Raw genomic sequence first — 20,735 nt, forward strand, 5'->3', positions numbered from 1 at the left:
AAAGCCCCCCCCCAAGGCAATCAGCGGGTCCCTGCGTTGAGTCTCCACGAGACCTTTTAGTAGCAACGGCCAAGTGCATCCATCCTAGCACCGGTCCCGCAGAGATGGAGCAGAGCTAATTAATTATGAGGCTATTTGTGTGTGATCGCAGCTCTCGGCAGACCGGACCGGCGTCATCACTTCTCCAGAGGATAGGAAAACTCAAACGTGGATTTGTAGGGCGGTAGTACCAGTGTGCGGGAGAGCAGAAGCAAAAGTTGCTCTAATAGTTGGTAGTTTTATTCGTTGTTCTTAGGGGTCTAAATCTATTAGTAGCGACATGGCTCAGCTGTCTGCCATGAAACTCATAAATTGAAAAAGTCCTCTCTGGCATCTTTGTGTACTTATGAAACGGCCACTTGCGTTTTTGATGTTAGACTCTGGTTTTGGTGTGGGGGGACTGAGTCGACTGATGGGACTCGGTGACGCTAGCACATCAGCAGCGCTGACGTCTTGTGGGTTTATTATCGGGAAGGTTCCGATGAGTCAGGGTCCGCCGAGAGGTGCTTCTGGGATGCCAAGCGGCACCAACTGTGGCTGATGCTCAACATTTCAAATTTTATATCACCGTTATAGTGAGCAGAATCATCGCTGTTATCCTTATGATTGTGGTGTGATGACAAGAAATGAGAGCGGCTCCAGTCAAATCATCAAGCACACGAGAAATATGAAATCCAAAATATACAACAAAAAGAAAAAACTGTAAAAAGAAAACGCAAAAGATAGAGGATTTTTTTCCCCCAAAAGTAGTAATAAATAAATTTAGGGAAAAAAACACGAGACAAAACACACCAAAAAAAAAAAAAGAAAAAAGAAAAAAAAAAAAAATATATATATATATATATATATATATATATATGATTATATATTAAAAAACATTACGAAGAACACACCAAAAAATCCAAATTGTAATAAATAATGGTAGAAATGATAAAAAATAGGAAATAATATAACATGGAAAAGTATTTCAAAAAAACTATTATACAGACAAATCTGAGGAAAATATTGGACCAAAATACACAATTAGATGTAAACTACAGAAATGTAAAAAAAAAAAAAAAGCACAATATTTTACAAAAACCTGGAAATACTAAAATATTGGGGAAAAATAACATTCAAAATTCAGTTAAATATTAAACATACATGCTACATGAGAAAATTGACACAAACATTCATCGTTTGCTTCGGACACCGAAGCTGGGCTTAAGGCTTCTACCGCCTGGAAACTCGGCTCGTGGCCTGCCGCCGGAGCTTGCTCATCAGACTTCGCGTCATTCCCGTCCGAAGAACCATCCTTCGGCAGCTTAGCCTAGCTTTGGCTTCCGGGGCTAACGGCCTCTGCCACCTGGAAGTTCGGCCTACGGCCCGCCGCCAGAGCTTGCTCATCAGACTCCGCATCATTCCCGTCCGAAGAACCATCCGCGGCTACCTACCCGGACCTCCGGGGGCCTTTGTTTACGCGCTTATGTCCTGCGCGTAGGCCTCTGAGTAGTCAGACTTCACGTCATTCCGCCTAAAGAATATTCAACATTAATTCCAGCCACAGGTTCACATCTGTATGGAAGTATTTGTCCATCTTCCCGATCAACCGATACTGCTATTTTTTTATCAGATGAGGATAAGTCCAACAAATCAGCGCTGGTGTATAATGGTGTCACATGTAATCGAGCCTTTGTTGCGGCACAGTTCACGTCACATCCACGCACGTAGGTCATGTGACTCGCGAAAATGGCAGCGGCCCTGAAAATTTGTAATTGTCGATAAAAATCGTCTCAAAACACTATCAAATGAGAGAAGATTTAACATCACATTGTCAAAATAGGATACATATTACATGACCTATTGGATACACTGTTCATGCAGAGCACTGGATTTCCCCTTTAAAAAAAAGAAAAAAAACGGTATTGGACAGACATGTCATGCGTGGACCAGACTGCAAGGCAAATTTGGTCTTTCATGATTCCATTATGTCAGACTACTGTAATAAAATCTTGTACTGTATTCTGATATCACCGCATCCTGTATTTTGTGATCACTGGCTTTACCTTGTCAACTAAAACGCGATATACTCATTACCATGGCCACGACATCATCAATCCGTTGCAAACTAAATAAGGAAAAATGTGTAGTGGTGGTGACTGGTGCTTAGCAGAGGACATGGATTCAAGGGTTGCTCCAGGTATGTTGTACTTTTAATAGGATACAGCTCACAAGCAGGCCACAATACGTTATGCAGCCTAGCAAGCAAGTGCTCGCACTAATGGTTGTACCGGCGTTCTGTCGAACCATGCTTTAAAGTTCAAGTGTGTATAAAGTAATTTGATAATCTTTAGTTCTGCTTTATTACTGTAATTGACCACCCGCTATTTTGTGACCTAACTAGAGCAGTGATTTCCAACCTTTATGGAGTCGAGGCACATATTTTTTACAATTGAAAAATCTCATGGCACTCCGAGAAACAAAAATGTCACCAAAATGGGTTCATTAATTACTGTATGTACTTTCTGCCATCTAATAGAAGACCAATATTTTTTTTCAGTCACTATGCCTCAGTGATTGGCCCCAAAAATCCCGATTGTGTAAAACCTAAAGAAAATGAAAAAAATATTGTAGAATACTACCAAAATATGACACACAAAACACGTCACCCTTCTTCTTCCACAGTTTATTCTATGGAACAATGATTATTTCTTGGAATACAGTATTTTAGGGCTGGTTCAAGTGTCCCCACTTACACCTCTCATGGCCCGAGTGGGACTGCTGCATCACATTGTGTCAAAGAAACCCTTTTGGGACTTTGGAGTCCCACATGGATGATTATGTCACTTTCTAGGTGACCTGAAAGTCTCACAGTAACCCCTTTAGTATGTCATTGTCACGTGTATACACACCAGTATGGTGTAAACCCAAACAGACAGGCCTTGTTGTTGGACACTTTTTTTTTTTTTTTTTGTATGTCACTTTGTGTGCGTCGATGTCAAACAAGCTGGCAGTAAAATTGGCCGCTCCACTTTTTCACAGCAGCAAAGTGGGCCGATGTGTTCTTTAATAGTTTCCCAGGCAAATGTCTTGGGGACTGAGACAAAGAGAAGGTCTATCTATACCAGCGTCCTAGATAGACTGGAGGGCAGAGCTGAGCATGATGAACATGCGTTTGCATGTGACAGGAATAAAAAGGCTGAATGTCACAGTTTGTTATTGTTTCACTGACGTCACTGAGACAGTGAATGATTGCTTGGTGACAGTTTAGCAGGAGTCTGTGCCTCACGCTTGTGAAGTTAATACATAGTAGCATTTAAAAACAAATTACTGTGACACATTCCAGTCATTCATGTTTCCATGTATTAATTTTGAATTAATTTATTAACGGTTCACTAGGTGCCACTCAAATACACTCATAGAAGCACCATGAAAATAACTATTTCACAAAAGCTTCATGCTTACCTTACTTTAGGCACTATTTATTTGCACCAAAGTATAATTGTGACATATTTATTAGCTCACTAAAATGAACTTTTACTAAATAAATACAAACATTTTAGCTTGTGTAACTAGCCATTAATGAAGCGAGGTAACACTGAGCAATGAGGTTTGCAAGGCTGTGAAATTTCCGTGGATTCTATTGTGAAAAATTAGATTTTCACAAAACCTCTATTTTTACGTTAAAAATCATAAAGGGGTAGGGGTCTAGTTGGCTTCAATAGCCTTCCGCGGCAACCAGGCCTCCTACACTGTGGCAGCTCAATACAGTTGAAGATGCGGAGTTTTATGCTCGAGAATATGACCGAATGTCTGTCGCAAGAAGGGATATTGTGCAACAGGAAGACAGTGCGAAAGACAATGTGGAAAAAAATCAACAAGGAAAACGGCATCAAAATTCCCTGGAATTGGAATTGGCTTGAACATAAAGTTGGCAACGAGTCCCTGCATGAACACATTCGTGAAATCAAGGAACCGGGCAAGGCTTACTGCATCCTATGCCACCAAGGTATTACGTATGGATCAGGCGGGACGATGCGTTTGGTGGACCACTTACAAGGAAAAAAACATTCCGAACTAGTGAAATTGAAGTTGTTGGATTACAGATTGCCGGGTAGATCCAAACATTTATGAAATAATTTTATTTAGATTCTGATTAAAGTTCAAGACGTTAGATTGTGTGTGTGCGTGTGTGTATGATTTTTATTGTAGATCTCCATAATGATAACATCTGAAGTTAATGTCTAATTCTACTAAGTAGAATGATCAAAAAGATGGCTCAGTCTAACTTCTTATCCTTGCTCCCACCGAGCTAACCCTTACCCTCCTGAACTCCCCGTTATCTTAGTTTTACTAGATCTTGCTTCCATCCATTTTAGGTTCCATTTGGCCCAGCTTCCATCTAACTATCCTACCACCTGACTTCCTTTAGGTTCAGCCAAGCATTGCTTTCAGATAATCTATCTTCTACCAAACCAAATGTTGACCTTCTGGCCTAATCATATATTAGCTTCCATCTACCCTGTCTCAGTCCTGATCTATCTTCTAGGTAGAAAAGCTGCCACCAAACTGAACCACCACCAATCCCAGCTTCCACCTAATGTCGCAATCTGCTGTAAGTGAAACTTCACGAGTCAATGTGGAAAATGGGATAGCTGTGTGTTGTGTATACTACACTAAAGAGAATTACTAGGATTAATAGCGTGATTGATAAGCGTCTTGGAAAGTGATTGGATGTTTGAACCTAAACTTGCTAAAATGTCTCCTTAATGACTGGTGTCTTCAGACCAATGTTAACATCCGTCCCTCTATTTTCTTACTCACATATCCTCACAAAGTTTCACAGGAGTGCTCCAGCCAATCCCAGCTATCTTCAGGCAGGAGTCAGGGTACACCCTGAACTGGTTGCCAACCAATTGCAGCTTACTTGGGTGCTCGTCATGTACCAGTCTCTCGAACATGCCATACTGACTTCGGGAGTTGTTTTTTGTCAACCCCTTCATTAGGGGATCCATTCATAACGGAGGTGGAAAAAGGAAGCATTATCCTTACTATTGGTAACAAACTGGAACTTGGACAGACGTTTTTAATGGACAACCCTGCCACCCATTTGTCCACTAAATTGGGATTTCACTGTACATTATTTATACAAATATATGACTGGCTGTCATCTTTGGTGGCTCAATGGCAACATCACGTGAAAAAGAAGACATTGTAGATGTTGCCACTAGTGCTATGTCATTCAACCAAGCGAAGAGGAAGTAAGGAAAAGTAGGTTGTGCATTTACTGGATTGACCCAGGCTAGCTTCTACCTCTCTAAGCGACTCCATTTTATCTTACACCCTCTTTTTTTTTTTACTAATCTACTATTACATATTAATGAGTCCTGCCCATCTTTGGTGCAGAGGATACCTTTTTTTTTAATTTAAAAATTAGCATACCTTATGCTACCCCACTCTTGGCACTATCACTGAAGGGTTAGCAGTGTTAATGTGCTTTTTAAAATGCAGCTGAGCTGACTGAATGCACTAACGATTTGACCCTGCACTGGAAAAACATCACTGAAGAGGGGTGGTGAAGAGGAAGATGGATGACAGCCAGATTATCAAACGGAGATTAGCATGGCTGTTTTGATTTTTTAATTGCTTTATTTATTCCTCTTGGGAAATTCCTGCTGACTTGGCGCTAGCAATGCTAACCTGGCTGTCAAATATACTACAAATCACAATTCCAGTAAAGTTGGTACATTGTATAATACGTAAATAAAAACAATAGAATGAGACAAATGTTCAAATTGATAATCTTTTGTTTTCTGTCTGAATGTCTGAATCCCATGAAAAAAAAACTGGAACAGGGAGATGTTTATCACTTTTCTCCATCAATTTTCCTTTCAACAACACTCAGTATGCATTTGGGAACTAATGATAGTGTTGAAACTTTGCAGGTGGAAAAATGTGCTTGCTCTACAATTTTCCTTGCTCAACAGTCTGGAGTGTCCATTTTTGTATATTGCACTTCATAATGTCCCACACATTTTCAATGGGATACAGGTCGGGACTGCTGGTAGACCAGTCTAGTATTTACACTCTTTTACGAAAAAAGCCACACTGTTGTAACACATGCAAAATGTGGCTTGGCATTGACTTGCTGCAATAAGTAGTGCCATCCCTGAAAAAGACGTTGCCTGGATGGCAGAATATGTTACTCCAAACTCTGTATGTACCTTTCAGCATTAATGGTTCCTTCACATGGCATCTTACCCATGCCATGGGAACCAACACCTCCCCACTATTCCCTGAAGAATGCAGACAGACCTTTGAGCTTTATGTTGATAAAAATCCTAATGGTTGTTTTCCTCTTTAGCCTGGAGAGCACAAAAACCATGATTTCCCAAAACAATTTGAAATCTGGACTTGTCAGACCACAACACACTCTTTCACTTTGTCAGCCCATCACAGAAACTTGATTCCTGAGAAGCCAGTAGCGTTTCTAGGTGTTCTTGGCTATTGATTAATAGCTTTTGCTTTTAACTTAAATTTGTAGATGTAGCGACGTACTAGTGTTTACTGAAGCTTTCCTCAGCCCACAAGATAATATACTTTACACCAGAGTTCCCCAAACATCTTTGCACCGCAGACCGGTTTAGTGTATACATTTTTCTCAAGAGAGGCTGTGGCCTGGGTGTGTTTCTTGCATTTGCTATGCAGGAATGGGGGTCAGAGTTGTAGGCTGTCAGACCAGTCTGCAGTTCTGTAGCTCCTCAAGGAGAGTAAACTTTTAACTCCGTAAAAGTAGTTCTACCTGTGTCAAGCAGAAACCTACAACTGTATCATACTGGACTTGGTGTGTGAGAGGTAACTGTTGCGATAAACCCATATTTTAAATAGGATGCCTGATATTGAGCTGTTTAATTTGTGAACATTTGGTGCAAAAGAAATCTTTTAAGTAAATGTAAAGAACTGAATTGGTTTATGAAATGATTTTGTTCGTTCATTTTGTCTGGGTACTGCGGTTTCTTCCCATATCCCAAAAACGTGTTAGATTGATAAAAGACTGTAACTTTCCCGTAGTGTGAATGGGTGTTTGTTTCTATGTGCACTGTGATTGGGTAGCAAACAGTTCAGGGCGTACCCTGCATCTCACCTGAAGATAACTGGGATAGGCTCCAGGATGCCCGCTAGTTGAGGATAAGCAGTACAGAAAATGGATGGATGAATGTTTTACCATTCCTAATTTTTTTTCACTCCTGTCTCAACTTTTCTTGTAGGTGTTGCAGCCATCAAATTTAGAATGGGAGAATATTAGCCACAAAAAAAAAAAAAAACAAGGTTGGTCAGACTGAACATTAAATATCTGGTGTTTGTAATGTCTTCATTTGAATATAGGCTGAAAAGGGTTTGCAAATCAGTGTAATCTGTTTTTGTTTACATTTTGCAAGTCTCAACGTCTTTGGAATTGGGATTTGTATTTTATTGTGGTTCCACTTTTGTCTGTGTGGCAAGTCTATGTCAGCCAGTCAATAAAATGTACTTCAAGGCATTCGAATAGTGTTCACACACCGGAGTGTTGCTTGTCCGGGCCTATAGGGATATAGGGCACCCTGTTTGGTTCCTTGTCAAGTGGTGTCAGAGTTTGTTCTGCATTAACAGTGCATTGAAGTTGTTTACATTTTGATCTTTATTGTATAACCATTCTACATCTTACTTCTAACCACCCTTTTAGGATTATAACTATTTCTTCTGTGGCTTTTCTGTACTTCCTAGTAACTTTTTCCTTCCCATACAGGATCACTCAGGGAATGATGGCATCGCTCTTAGGGCCGCCCTCGCTGTCGCCATGACAATGCCCTTCAGCCCCCTGACCAGTGACGAGGAGAACCACAGGATGCTCGGAAACAGCAGACACCCGTACCCAGGGTTGGAGGAGGATGAGGAAGAGGAAGAGGAGGAAGAAGAAGAAGAAGAGGAAGAAATGGAGGAAGATGAGCGTGACGAGAATGGTGAGGAGGAGAACGGCGAGCTAGAGGAAGTGGAGGAGGTCCGGCATGGGGGCAGCAGAGCCGTTGAGGCGAGGCAGTTGGTAAAAGGCCCCGGACGAGCCGGGAACCTGGGACACGCGTCCAATCCCTACGGGACCAATCCCACGCACCAGCAGCCGGCTACTCAGCAGCAACGGAGGCCGAAGGAGCGGACGTCCGGTACCGGACCGCCGCCCCCCGAGGACGCCCACATTGCCATGATGGTGTTTCGCATCGGCATTCCGGACATCAAACAAACGGTGAGCGGCCACCCGAGAAGCTTGAGGGGAAAAAAATAAAAGACGCCAACGCGGCCGCCGCAACACTTTTTCTTTTTGGCAAATATAAGCTTCACTTGGCGTAACCATAGCAACAACACAACCTTTTTAGCCAACAAGAATAGGTTTTAACAGGAACCTTGAATTCCATCAGGGTTCGCACGCGGCCCTAAAAGTCCCTGAAAACCCCTAAATTTTCGAAGGTGCATTTAGGGGCTCCTGAAAGTCCTTAAAAATCCGCTAAAACCAGTCAAGCCCCTAAAAAGGCCTTAAATTAAAAAAATATCAAAGGGAGGACCTCTACCGCCAAAATTCTCCCTAAAAAATAAATATTTTATTTAAAAAAAATTGCGATCCGTCTGGCGTCCAAATCAGCCGGAAATTGTCAACGGAAGTCACCGTGTTGACAACTAGTCGCCATCTTGTCGATATTCCATTGTTTGTTTCCGTGAATAGGCATTTCACTTCGTCTTCGTTACGACGTAGCGTAGTTCTTTCATCGATCCAACTTGTATCAGGGGGAAGTGCATTTTTCAAGAAGCTTGGGTTGAAAGTAAGGAGTTTGGGAGCTGGGTTCGTCGAGATCCAAAAGATCGGCACATGTTTTACTGCCATCTGTGCAAGCAGAGTTACCAGCTTGAAAAGATGGGCATCAAAGAGCTGGAGTCGCACCGGAAAAACAGGAGACACGCTGATATGGCGAAGACTCTCTCATCTTCCGTTGGTATGAATCTGTTTCTAAAATATCAAGATAGTGAAGCATCAACTTCAGGGAGTGGTACTGGCAGTGCATGCGCACCTACAGTTGTCCAGTCATCGACTTCAATCAGCCGGAAGTCAGGCTTTATGAACGTAGTTCAATACACGAAGACGGACTCGTTAAAGGCAGAGATCGTGTGGACTTTAAAAGTGATCTGCAACCATTACAGTTACAAATCTTGTGAAAATAATTCGAAAGTGTTTGCAGTCATGTTCCCAGAGAGTAACATTGCTAAAAACTACCACTGTGGGGAAAGGAAGACTTCGTACCTGGCTACATTTGACATCGCTGCCCACTTTTCATCTCTACTGCCTCAAAGCCAAAAAAGCCAAAATAGAGACTGACATATCAACGCTTATTGAGAAGGCTTACAGGCTGTGTGAGGAGGCAGAAGAAAAGAGGAATCTGAGGTTTATCACCGAGGCCAATGCACTCAGAGGCAGACCAAAGGACAAGAGAGCCACTTTGGCACCTCTGCAGCAACAAATAGAGGAGGCACTGGGTAGGCTCAAGGAGGTTGAGTAGGGGTGCTGAGACAGACATCAGTAGAAGACATTTGTGTATATAGTTGCAATTGTAGTTAGAATCTACTGTTATTCTGTATACTGTTATGTGAAGACGTTGACAATGGTCATATCAATGAGAACTACCACAAGGGGCGACAGGGGATCACTGTCACAGGTACTGAGGTACTGGAACATTTGCTGAACCAAGAACGGTTGATGGCACCATTGGGTGAGTCTTTTTTTCCTTACTCTTCATTTCCCACGATGGCCCTACATTTTTCGTGTCAGCTCTAAATTTTTTCTGTGTCGGCCCTAAATTTTTCGTGTCAGGCCCTAAGAATGCCCCTAAAAAACCCTTAAATTTTTTGGGTCGGACTGAGTATGAACCCTGTCCAATTAGCTTCCATCTAACCTATCTTCAGCCCAATCTAGTTTCTACCTATCCTATCTTTTACCAAATCCAGTATCTACTGGTTAATCAAAATTCTACCAAAACAAGTTCCCACTTTGCTGAGATACCAACTAACCTAGTTTCCAGACAAATCTAGCTTCTACCTAACAAGGCCACCTATCCAATCTCACTCCTAGCCTATCTTCCACCCATTTTATCTTCTGCATAATATAGCCTCCACCTCGCTCAGATAACACTTGTCTGGCTAATCAAACAATGTTTCTACCTCTCTGCACTACCAGCTATTAGCCAGCACCTGACCAAACTTTCCTATAGGCTAGCTCAGGGGTGGGCAAACCTTTTGGCTCAGGGGTTACATTGACATTCAAAATTTTACAGGTAGGAGATGCTTGCATATGAAAAATAAACAGCAAAAAAGGCGTTCTAGTTTTAATAGATTTTTGAAGTGGCAAGAATATCAGTTATGCACTACAAAAAAAGCATAATCTTAACTGTACCCATTACTTGACCAATAACTTAAATATTAGTGTTAAACTAGCAGCTTAGTGCAGAATTGACATGACAACACAGTACAGTAAATAAAAAAAAATAAACAAGCAAACTATTCCCAGTACACTTCTCTTCTCACTTAACTGACAGAGAGAGAGAGGGGAATGCCAATTGTGCGTTTGTACATGCGTTGATGAAAATATGAAAGTAAGTAGGGGTTTGATATTGGGAGCAGACAAACACACAGACACCATTGCTGCCATCGCCGTAATTTTGATCTGAAGAGCAAGGGGAGGTGACAAGATTACACAACTGTTTAACTAGCAAAAGTGTGGTTAATTGAAGGCTGAGAGAAGCACTTACGTGACATCAGCCGTGCAGCGCGTTAATCCAGCTCATAGTCCGGACTACAATGAAGATAAAAGTTCTCACTTTTCATTGTAAATATTATTGAAGATAAATATTTTAAATCCTTCAGTGAGACAGTCCTTAACCTCCATGACCGATTGATGACTGCACACGTCGGATGACCCACAATGCATTCCACACTTAACACGGCAATAAAACAGTATTATTTATTTAATTTATTTATTTATGTGTGATTCCTCTCAATGGGGAGTAGCAGCAGCTCTATTCTGATGCCATCCGGAATGACCGAGCTTCTCACCCTATCTCGAAGGGAGAGCCCTAACACCCAGGAGAGGAATCACATTTTGGCCCCTTTTATCCAGGATCTTGTTCTTTCATGCATGACACACAGCTCGTGACCATAGGTGAAGTCGGGATCACAGCAGACGTTGCACCGAGCCGCTTGTCGATCTCTCGTTCCATTCTTCCTCACTTCTGAACAAGACCACAGGATACTTGAACTCCTCGACTTGGGGCACGATCTCATCACCGATCTGGAGATGCCATGCTACCGTTTTTCGACTGAGGACCATGGTCTCACATTTGGAGGTGCCGATTCTCATCCCAGCCGCTTCACACTCTGCTGTGAACAGCTTCAGTGAGAGATGGTGCTCATGCCTTGATGAAGCCAACAGAATGACTTAATCTCCAAAAACCAGAGATGCAATACAGAGGCCACCTAACCGGAGCCCCTTTACACCTCAGCTGCACCTAAAACCTTTGTCCATAAAATATTAACAGAATTGGTGACAAAGGGCAGTCATGGCAGAGTTCAAGCCTCACTGGAAACAAGTCAGACGTACTGCTGGCAATGCGGACAAAACAGGGACCAAACAGTGCATACCAGGGGGTTCGGTACCCCATACTCCCATGGACACTGCTGAGAGTGTTGCGTTGGTCCACAGTTCCATGGCCAGGAAGAAAAACATTTTGCGCCTCCTGAATCTGAAATTCGACTTCCCCATGGAACCTCCTCTGCACCAACCCTGAATAGACTGTACCGGGAAGGCTGAAGAGTGTGATCCACCTGTAGTTCAAACACCCTCTCCTGTCCCCCTTCTTAAAAGCGGGGCCACCACCCCAGTCTGCCAATCCAGAGGCACTCTCCCCAATGTCCATGCGATGTTGAGAGACATGTAAACCAAGACACCCTCACAACACAGCACTGCTCACCCCTCCTGAGATGCCGGATGGTGGACCAGATTTTCCTCAAAGCTGTCTGGAAGCCTTTCTCCATGGCCTCAACAAATTCCTCCCATGCCTGAGTTTTTGGTTCAGCGACCACTAAAGCTGCATTCCGCTTGGACAACCGGTATCCATCAGCTGCCTCGGGAGTCCCACAGGCCAATAGGTCCGATAGGACTCCTTATTCAGCTTGACGGCATTACCTCACTGATGGTGTCTACTGACGTGTTTAGGGATTGCCACCACGACAGGCACTGACCACCTTGTAGCCACAGGTATAGTTGGCCGCCTCATTAATGGAGGTGCGGAACATTGTCGACTTGGACCTAATGTCCCCTGCTTTCTCCGGAACATGGCCAAAGTTCTTTCGGAGGTGCAAGTTGAAACTCCTTCTGACAGGGGAATCTGCCACCCGTTCCCAGCAGACCCTCACAATATATTTGGGCCTGCCACGTTCTATCCCCACCATAAGAGGCAACTCACTATCAGTTGGTGATCAGTTGACACCTCTACCCCAGTTGGTGATCAGTTGACACCTCTACCCCTCTCTTCACCTGAGTGTCCAAGACATGCGGCCACAGGTCCGATGACATGATCACAGTCGATAATCAAACTGCGACCGAAGGTGTCCTGGTGTCAAGTGCATCTAAGTTTCCTTCAGGTCTAATCTATTTTCTATTAATCCAGGATTCCATTCAGCCTATCCTCAACTCATTTTAGCTATCGCCCAGCCGAGCTTCTGCTCAATCTCTTATTTCCTCTTGTTTCTAGAAGTTACCAAAGCAAATGCATTAGAAAAGCTCAAAATTGATTTTTATTGGGTTATAATTAATTTGTAAAGCAGGCCAGTTGCTCAAATGCTAAGAATATTAGCCAACTTATTAGCATGATGAGGGCTTCAGTCTGTAAGGTTAAACCATGCTTGAGCTCAAGAACCAGCCTTTCAAGGTGACCTAGACATAAAAAAAAGCTTTGAATTGCCATCACAGTGGTTGTTGGTGAGAGGAGTTTAAAAGCCCTCTTTGTGGGAAGAGCATTTGAAGAGGGAAAGTGGAAAATGACTAGAGACCCTAAATTGTACAATACAACAAGATTTTTTTTTTTCTTTAAAGAGGACTTGTCTTCAATTGGGATGGATCGATGAGCAGTCACATCCTCTTTCTGTGAACATTGCATTAGAGTGAAGGGGAAATTAGTTGACGTGGCAGGGCACACCAGTAAAACCTGATTTTTTTTTATATTTATATATATATATATATATATAGTTAGAGTTGGGTTTGGCAACCGAGGGCTCGCGACCCATATCTGGCTCTTTTGATGGTTGGATGTGGCTCGCAGAGCCGTCATGACAACATACTGTACATGTCATTTCTGTCGCGTAGGCAATGCAGATGAGCAGAGACAGTTTGTCCTCATGGGGTTGCCGTAGTTTGCTCTCCACTACGGAAGAAAGATGAGGAGTACTGCAGTTTTCAGCAAGAATGGACAGAAGAATTCGCCTTTGTGGAGAAAGAATGTTGCTTTGTGTGTAATGTGTAATGACAAAATCGGAATGATGACATACTCAAATATATAGGACCACTTCAACACACGCCTTACTGTGTTTGGATCAAAATATCCTGCGGGGGACACCAGGAAGAAAGCATGTCAAGAGCTACTGTCCAGAGTCCAAGCTAGTCAGCAGCAACTCCGGGTTTGGACACAACAAGGTGACTGTAATTCAGATAGCTTTGGTGGTGCTTTGGCAATTGTGAGAAAAAGACACCCATTCACAGATGGGGAGTTTGCCAAAATGGTCACACTTGATGTTCCCAATGAACTTTTTGACAACTTTTCACATAAAGACAACATAATCCAATGAATAAAGGACATGCCTCTCTTGGAAAGCATTGTTGGTGAGCCACTATAAGTGGGGGGAAATGAGAAAAATTAAACAGCTGGGATAGGTTCCAGCACTCTTGTGAGGATAAGCGGCTCAGAAATTGATGGATGGATAAACCTATAGACCAGGTGATTGTGAAAACTTGGAATGCGCTTCCCATCATACACAGTGGCGTGTGAGTGTTGCTGTACTGAGAATGTTTGATTCTCACTATGCATGTGAGAAGTCTTTCTCACAATTAAAAAACATTAAGACCAACTTTCGTTCTTGAATAATGGATGAAAGTCTCAACAGCTGCATGAAGTTTAATCGAATGATGTTTGAAACTAACTACAAAGCCTTCACAAAATCATGCAGCACCAGAATTCGTATTCATGGTAAGAAGTACTTTTGTCATCATTGGTTACCAACAGCATAATGTTATTTAAAACAATACAGAGACTTATGGTACTCTGAAAGTGTCGGTCTGACATAAAATGCCCAAATACAGTTGTATTTAGTTTTTAAAATATGGTATGGCTCTTTTGGAGTTGGATTTTAAAATATTTGGCATTTATGGCTGACTCAGCCTAAAAGATTCCCAACCCCTGAGTTAGATCATCTGCCTCGCAGTTCTGAGGACTAGGGTTCAAATCTCGGCCCCCCCTGTGTGGAATTTGCATGTTCTCCCACTAACTGCATGTGTATTTGACATTGCTATTACTATGACCTTTGTTGTTTTTTTTTATGTGGAAAGGCCTGATACAAAAGAGCTTCTCTGGTGAGTACTTAATGTTTTGGTGGGAATTTGTACATGTTAGTCAGAGAATGAAAGGCAAACGGGTATAAGCAGTCATACCCAGAGCTGAAAGTTTGTATCGTAACACAATCTCAGTGGCCATAAATGCATCTTCCTTCTCTCTCTTGCTAACATGTAATGTATTATTGATCCATTGCCTTTTTCTAAATTTTGATTAAATTCCGACATGAATAATTCACCCAGTCGTGCTTGTTTATTCGGACACATGGGAAGAATGGTTGAACGGGAAGACAAAAAAAGATGGCCGTTTGGGAACGGAGAAGGGAGATTTACAGAGGTAATCAAGGAAGGCGGCGGCGGAGCGAAGCTGGAGACGGACAGAGGTGAATTAAGGTTGGCAGGCACAAGCTGGCGTTATTAGAGCAGGTGCACATGGAACAGGATGGCAGTGTAAAATTGTAGGAATCATAAAAATGGTCATTTCTATTCAGCTTGACCTCATTTTGAGCCAATTAAACCTTTAATATATTGTCATTCACACGAAGAATATCACTTAAAGGGTTCATTATAAGTTTCTTCCCATGTCCCAACATAGCCCTTTGCCTAGTTTTCGACACATCTCACATGTACTAAGTAATTTAGTCCCCGCCCATGTAGCTCATCCAGTCAGCGAACACATTGTACGTCAAACGAATGTTGTTCTGTCATCAAATGTTCCCTGATGTTGCAGGGTGAGCGTCAGCTCAGTGACTTAACGTCGCCGAGATGTCGGGATCCAATCAGAAATCACCACCACACGACGGCTGAACGATTTAAGCTGGTGTACCAGCAAGGGTAGCCTCTTTATATAGCTTCAATTACTTTCAATTAGTGACCTTTATTCATTCATGTCAAACCTTTTGGATTGTACCGTAACGTCTGCTGTTTAACTTGTGCACCCTGCCGTACGGCGGTACGTTTCTCCAGTGTCCATTGTGCCTCTAATACTCCATTAACTCCACCAGCTCAGTGCTGCATTCGCTTTCCCACAATCTCTTGGAGTTCCTCCTCCTGTATTACCCCACAGACCAACAACCCAAGTCGCTTGAGCACATTTTACTCTGCAATGTGAAAAAGTCTTTTGAACATAACCTAATGTTGCGTTTGTAATGAAGACAGTTTTTTTTTTTAAACAGATCAACAAAAATGAGAAGAATGCAATGAAGAATTAATGAACATCAACAACATTAAAATCAGCACCTCATTCATCCTCTGGCAGTGAGAATGTCAAGTTAAAAAAAAACGGGAAATGTTTTGAATCAAGCAAGATTTGATAGACTTAGTCAACATATTTTAGAAGCAATAGAGCGTATTATATAAATAAATGTTTTGTTCAGTGTATAAACTGTGTGATTACACTGAGTAAAACGTTTAAGCACTCTCTATTGTACAGTCCATTGAAAAAGTATTTGCCCTGCCCCTGATTTTTTTTTTTTGCTAATTACAAGAAGAAGAAGAAGAAGACTCATGAAGGTTTCAAATCATCAAACCATTTTTAATATTGCTCAGGGGCAACCCAAGGAAATACAAAATGCAGTTTTCAAATGACAAAGTCATTATGATGAACCACAAATTTGGAAAAGGTGAGTTTAATTTCACAAGGCACACCCAAACCTGATTACTACCATACTTGTTTGAATCAAGACATCACTTAAATCTGCCAGAGAACTAGACATTTGCTGCAAGATATCGTGAACCAATGCGTCATGTCACGATCCAAAGAAATTCAAGAACAAATATGAAAAAAGTGATTGAAATCCATAAGTCCGGAAAAGGTAACACAGCCATTTCCAAGGCCTTTCGACACGTGTGAACCATTGTCATGGCCATTATCCACAAATGGAGAAAACTCAGAACAGTGGCAAACCTTCCCAGGGGAAGACGACCAACTAAAATTACCGCAAGAGTGCAAGGACGACCCATCCAAGGATTTCACAAAAGAACCTTGAACAACATCTCAAGACGTGTAGGCCTCACTGGACTCAGTTAAGGTTCAGGACTCTACCACAGCAAAGTCACTGGGCAAAAATGACATCCTTGAGAGAGTTCCCAGGCGAAAACCTCTGCTGTCAACAACGCATATAACAATTGCCTTACAACATCTTAATAATCCTCAAAACATTTGGAGAAACATTCTGGGACTGCTGAGTCAAAAATTGAACTTTTTGGAAGGTGTGCAGCCTCTAATATCGGGCATAAAACTGTTAATGCATTTGATAAAAAGAAAATTATGCCAAAAGGGAAGCAAGGTGGTGGTGGCGGTGTTATGGTCTGTGGCTGCTTTGGTGCCTCAGGACCAAGACAACTTGCTGCAAGGAATTCTGCTCTGTACCAGACAATCCTGGAGAACTCGAGCACTCTTGGATCATGCAGCAAGACAACGATGAGAAACAGGCTAGCAAGTCCACCTCTGAATGGGGGGAAATATTAAGATTACGGAGTGGCCAGGTCAAAGTCCGGATTTAAATCCAGTTGAGATGCTGTGGTTTGACCTTAAACGAGCAGTTCATGCTAGAAAATCTTCCACCGTGTCGGTGTTCAAACAGTTCTATAAAGAAGAGTGGGGCAAAAGTCCTCTCGAGCGATGTGGAAGACAGCAGCAATTATCGCAAACGCTTGATTTCAGTTCTTGCTGCCAAGTGTGGCACAACCTGTTAATACATTTAGGGAGGGGGCGCATGGCAATTATTTTTTTCACAAAGGATCAGAAAGGTTTGGATTTTTTGTGACTTAATGAATGGAATTGTCATTTGGAAACGGCATTTTGCATTTCCTTGGATTGTGTCTGATATTAAAATTGGTTTGATGATTTGAAACCTTTGTGTGTGATACATATGCACAAAAAATAAATAAATCAGGAAGAGGGAGAATACGTTTCCACAGCACTGTAAGTATCGAAGTGTTGGGAAAATTCATTTCTTTATACAGAAACCAGTTCAAAGCTCAGTTCACAATTCTAAAAATGAACTAGTTCCATTCATAATTCAAAATTTTGAACTAAATTGACTGTTCTAAAAATGACCTGTTCCGTAGTTCTTTATTTCTCTCTCAGTACTGTATGTTTCCGACGGTCTATTACCCACAAAATACTGCCATTTTCTTCCATTAGGTCCACACTAGTAGCCAGCTGCAGCTTCCACCCTACAAGCTCAAAAACATGAAAAAAAAAAAACATTCCGTGAAAGTTTTTTTTTTTTTTTCATGATTTACTATGATGACTTATTAAAACGTAAAGCATAGCAAAACAAAGTGATTTGTATAGCCCATTTCATACACACGGTAACTCAATGCATGCATTTTACATGATTAAAAGCATTCAAATACATAGATAAAAACATTTGATAAATACAATTGAGACAGCTTTTAGTCCAAGAAATATCACTGAAAAGTGGAAGTACTCAAAGTTTTTAATCTGGATTATTAAACATTGACACATGTAGCTGGTGTCACGTCTGTCAGCAATTTATTCCATTTGTGTGCAGCGTAATAGCTAAATGCTGCTTAACCACGTTTGCTTTGATCTCTACATGCCATTATTAGACCTGAGTACTCATTGCAATGAGAAACTTATCCTTAATTTGCAAACAAAACCACACAACACAGTAGTACAGCAACGATCGTGAAAGGACTTTGACAACTTTGGATTCCTTGCAGCTTCTGGCTGACTATATTAACAAAATATTTTACCCCATTTGTTCTTATAGTACAAAACAAATTTCATTTTATCATAGTGTGATCATAGTGTTTTAACTAAAACATTCTGATCCAAATTCTGATACAAACATGTACTGTATTACATGTTTTACTACTTTGTTTGAAGTCTGTTAGTATTTAACTGCAAAGTTATGCTCAGTAGGTGACTGTTCAGACATTCATCCTTCCATTTTTTTGTACCGCTCATCCTCAGTAGGGTCACAGCTATGTTGTGCAGGAGGCAGGGTGCACCTGAACTGGTTGCGAGCCAATCACAGCCCACATAGAAGGGGAAAAAAAAAATTCACACTCACATTCACAACTGCAGACAATATGAAGTCTTCAATTAACCTACCATCGAATCAGTTTCATTTGTCGAGTATGTAACAACACAACCATATCCACAATTTTTCTCCAGTGGCAGTTGCTGCCTTAGTACGACTTGCACGATGAATATGAAGAACAACAAGACAGTACGTGTTTTGGGGAGGTGGGAGGGAAACTAGAGTACCTGAAAAAAATGATCCCTGGCACAGGGAAAGCATGCCAATTCCACACAGGCACGGTCAGAGTCCAGCTTTAAATCCAGGTCCTCAGAACTGTGAGGCAAATGTGATAACCAGTCACGCTCCATGCCGCCCTATCAAGATAGAGTTGAAATTATTTTCTTTTCATGGTCAGTTATACTACAGTTATTGCGACATTCCTATTGTAGTGATTGAACGATTTTCAAGAAACCTTTTTTAACGCATGCTTTCATATTTCTGCATTTTAATGAATTCATAGACCTTGTGTTTCCACCTTAAGTGGAAAGTAGGAAGTAAAAATCAATAGCCCTCCACCCCTTCCTGTCCCCTCAAATGTAATCTATTGCGAAGCACATTAGTTTCATTCTAAAGATCCATACAGGAAAACAGCCAGTGTGCATTATTTTCTGTGTCCTCAGTCATAGTTATCATACAATAAGAAGTGTGTAACACTCTGGGTAGTTCATAACCTGTGACATTTTCTGACACTTTTATTGTTTCTGACACTTTTATTGAAATGATAACTTAGCTGAAAAATGCTGCTCCTGGCCAGTGTACTGGTGCTAGTGTAATGAATACAGTTTTACGCAAGTGTGCATCCGTAGCTGATCCCGCCCTCACAAAAACAGAATTGGCCAGCCGATACGACTCCAAACCAACCTACCTGAGACGTTTAATGAATCTGGGAAATAAATGTTTGTCAGACGTATAGCAACTGCCAGCTGGCATACTAAGGCCAAATGCTGTGCGACATTTGTTTGCTGGGTGGGTTTGGTGGCTCTGTGGGGACATTTTGTGATTAAAAAAGGCATTGTAAATGTTTCAAGGTCCTACAGTTGCTTTGTCACGGCCCCCTCCACCATTCACTTGAACCAGGAGGACGTTTTGCCAAATGCGAGAAAATAGGTTGCGCTTGAACTTATACCAAAGCAGGTTTCCACCTCGCTTAGCCTTCCCCCCCAAATCTAGCTCCCATCTATCCTAGCTTCCTCCTTGCTTAAGCTTTGATCATTCCTGACTTCCACCCATTCTTGCCTGTCCTTTCTTCTTATTTGCTAAATTTCTCACTTCCCGGTGACATCTGGATTCCCACCTTGACCCCTTGGAATGTACGTGGTCATGCAGGAGCCTCGTTTCTTGCATCAGCTAATTCATCCTCAATAAACTCAGGTGGCTCATTAATTTGCTGTAGTTGTAATCAGACCAGGAAGTGACCGCTCGGCTCAAGCAAGTAATGCAAAAGTATGGGGATGCCTACAGGAAGTAAAGAACTTATTTCTTTGGGGATGACTTTCTGGAAGATATTTGAGGGTTCGGTATACATTGAAAATAAAAATGACTTAAAATCTGAATATATTCAGCAAAATAAACTGTGGTTTACTTGTATGTATTGGCATCCTGTCATGAAGTTACAGATTTAAAGGTAACAATATATATACCGGTATATTTTTATAAGACAGTCTTCACTTTTTTGTGACAAATTGTAGTAAGCAGCATATCAGGCACCTTCTCGGTTGACTTTACTGGCTACCAGTTTTGCTGCTTTTCACTGCACAGCAAAAATTGAAAAGCAACAAAATCAATCCTGATTTTTTTTAGACATAATTTTTCACATTTTACCCAAGTTCAGCCAGCAGCTTATTGTTACTGCTTTAGTTCTTGATTGGGAACCAGTCGTGAAATAGCATACTTAAAGGCAATAAAAGCAATCCTGATTTTTGTACGATTTATCTATATACTTATGTTTTTTTTTTTTTTTCACTATACCATGCAACCATCTT

The 20,735-nt window shown here is 41.6% G+C and overlaps 1 protein-coding gene across 1 annotated transcript in view; it reads left to right on the forward strand.

Annotated features, from left to right (window-relative positions):
• Window positions 1–20,735, forward strand: part of shank1 (SH3 and multiple ankyrin repeat domains 1) — a 95,548-nt gene that overhangs the window by 15,981 nt on the left and 58,832 nt on the right. The window contains exon 3 of the mRNA XM_061845026.1: window positions 7,805–8,296. Within this exon, the coding sequence (XP_061701010.1) occupies window positions 7,856–8,296 (441 nt within the window). The 5' untranslated portion in view covers window positions 7,805–7,855. The remainder of the gene's footprint in view (window positions 1–7,804; window positions 8,297–20,735) is intronic.

The sequence above is a fragment of the Syngnathoides biaculeatus genome, chromosome 16 (assembly GCF_019802595.1).
Source record: "Syngnathoides biaculeatus isolate LvHL_M chromosome 16, ASM1980259v1, whole genome shotgun sequence".
In the NCBI taxonomy this organism is placed as follows: Eukaryota; Metazoa; Chordata; class Actinopteri; order Syngnathiformes; family Syngnathidae; genus Syngnathoides; species Syngnathoides biaculeatus.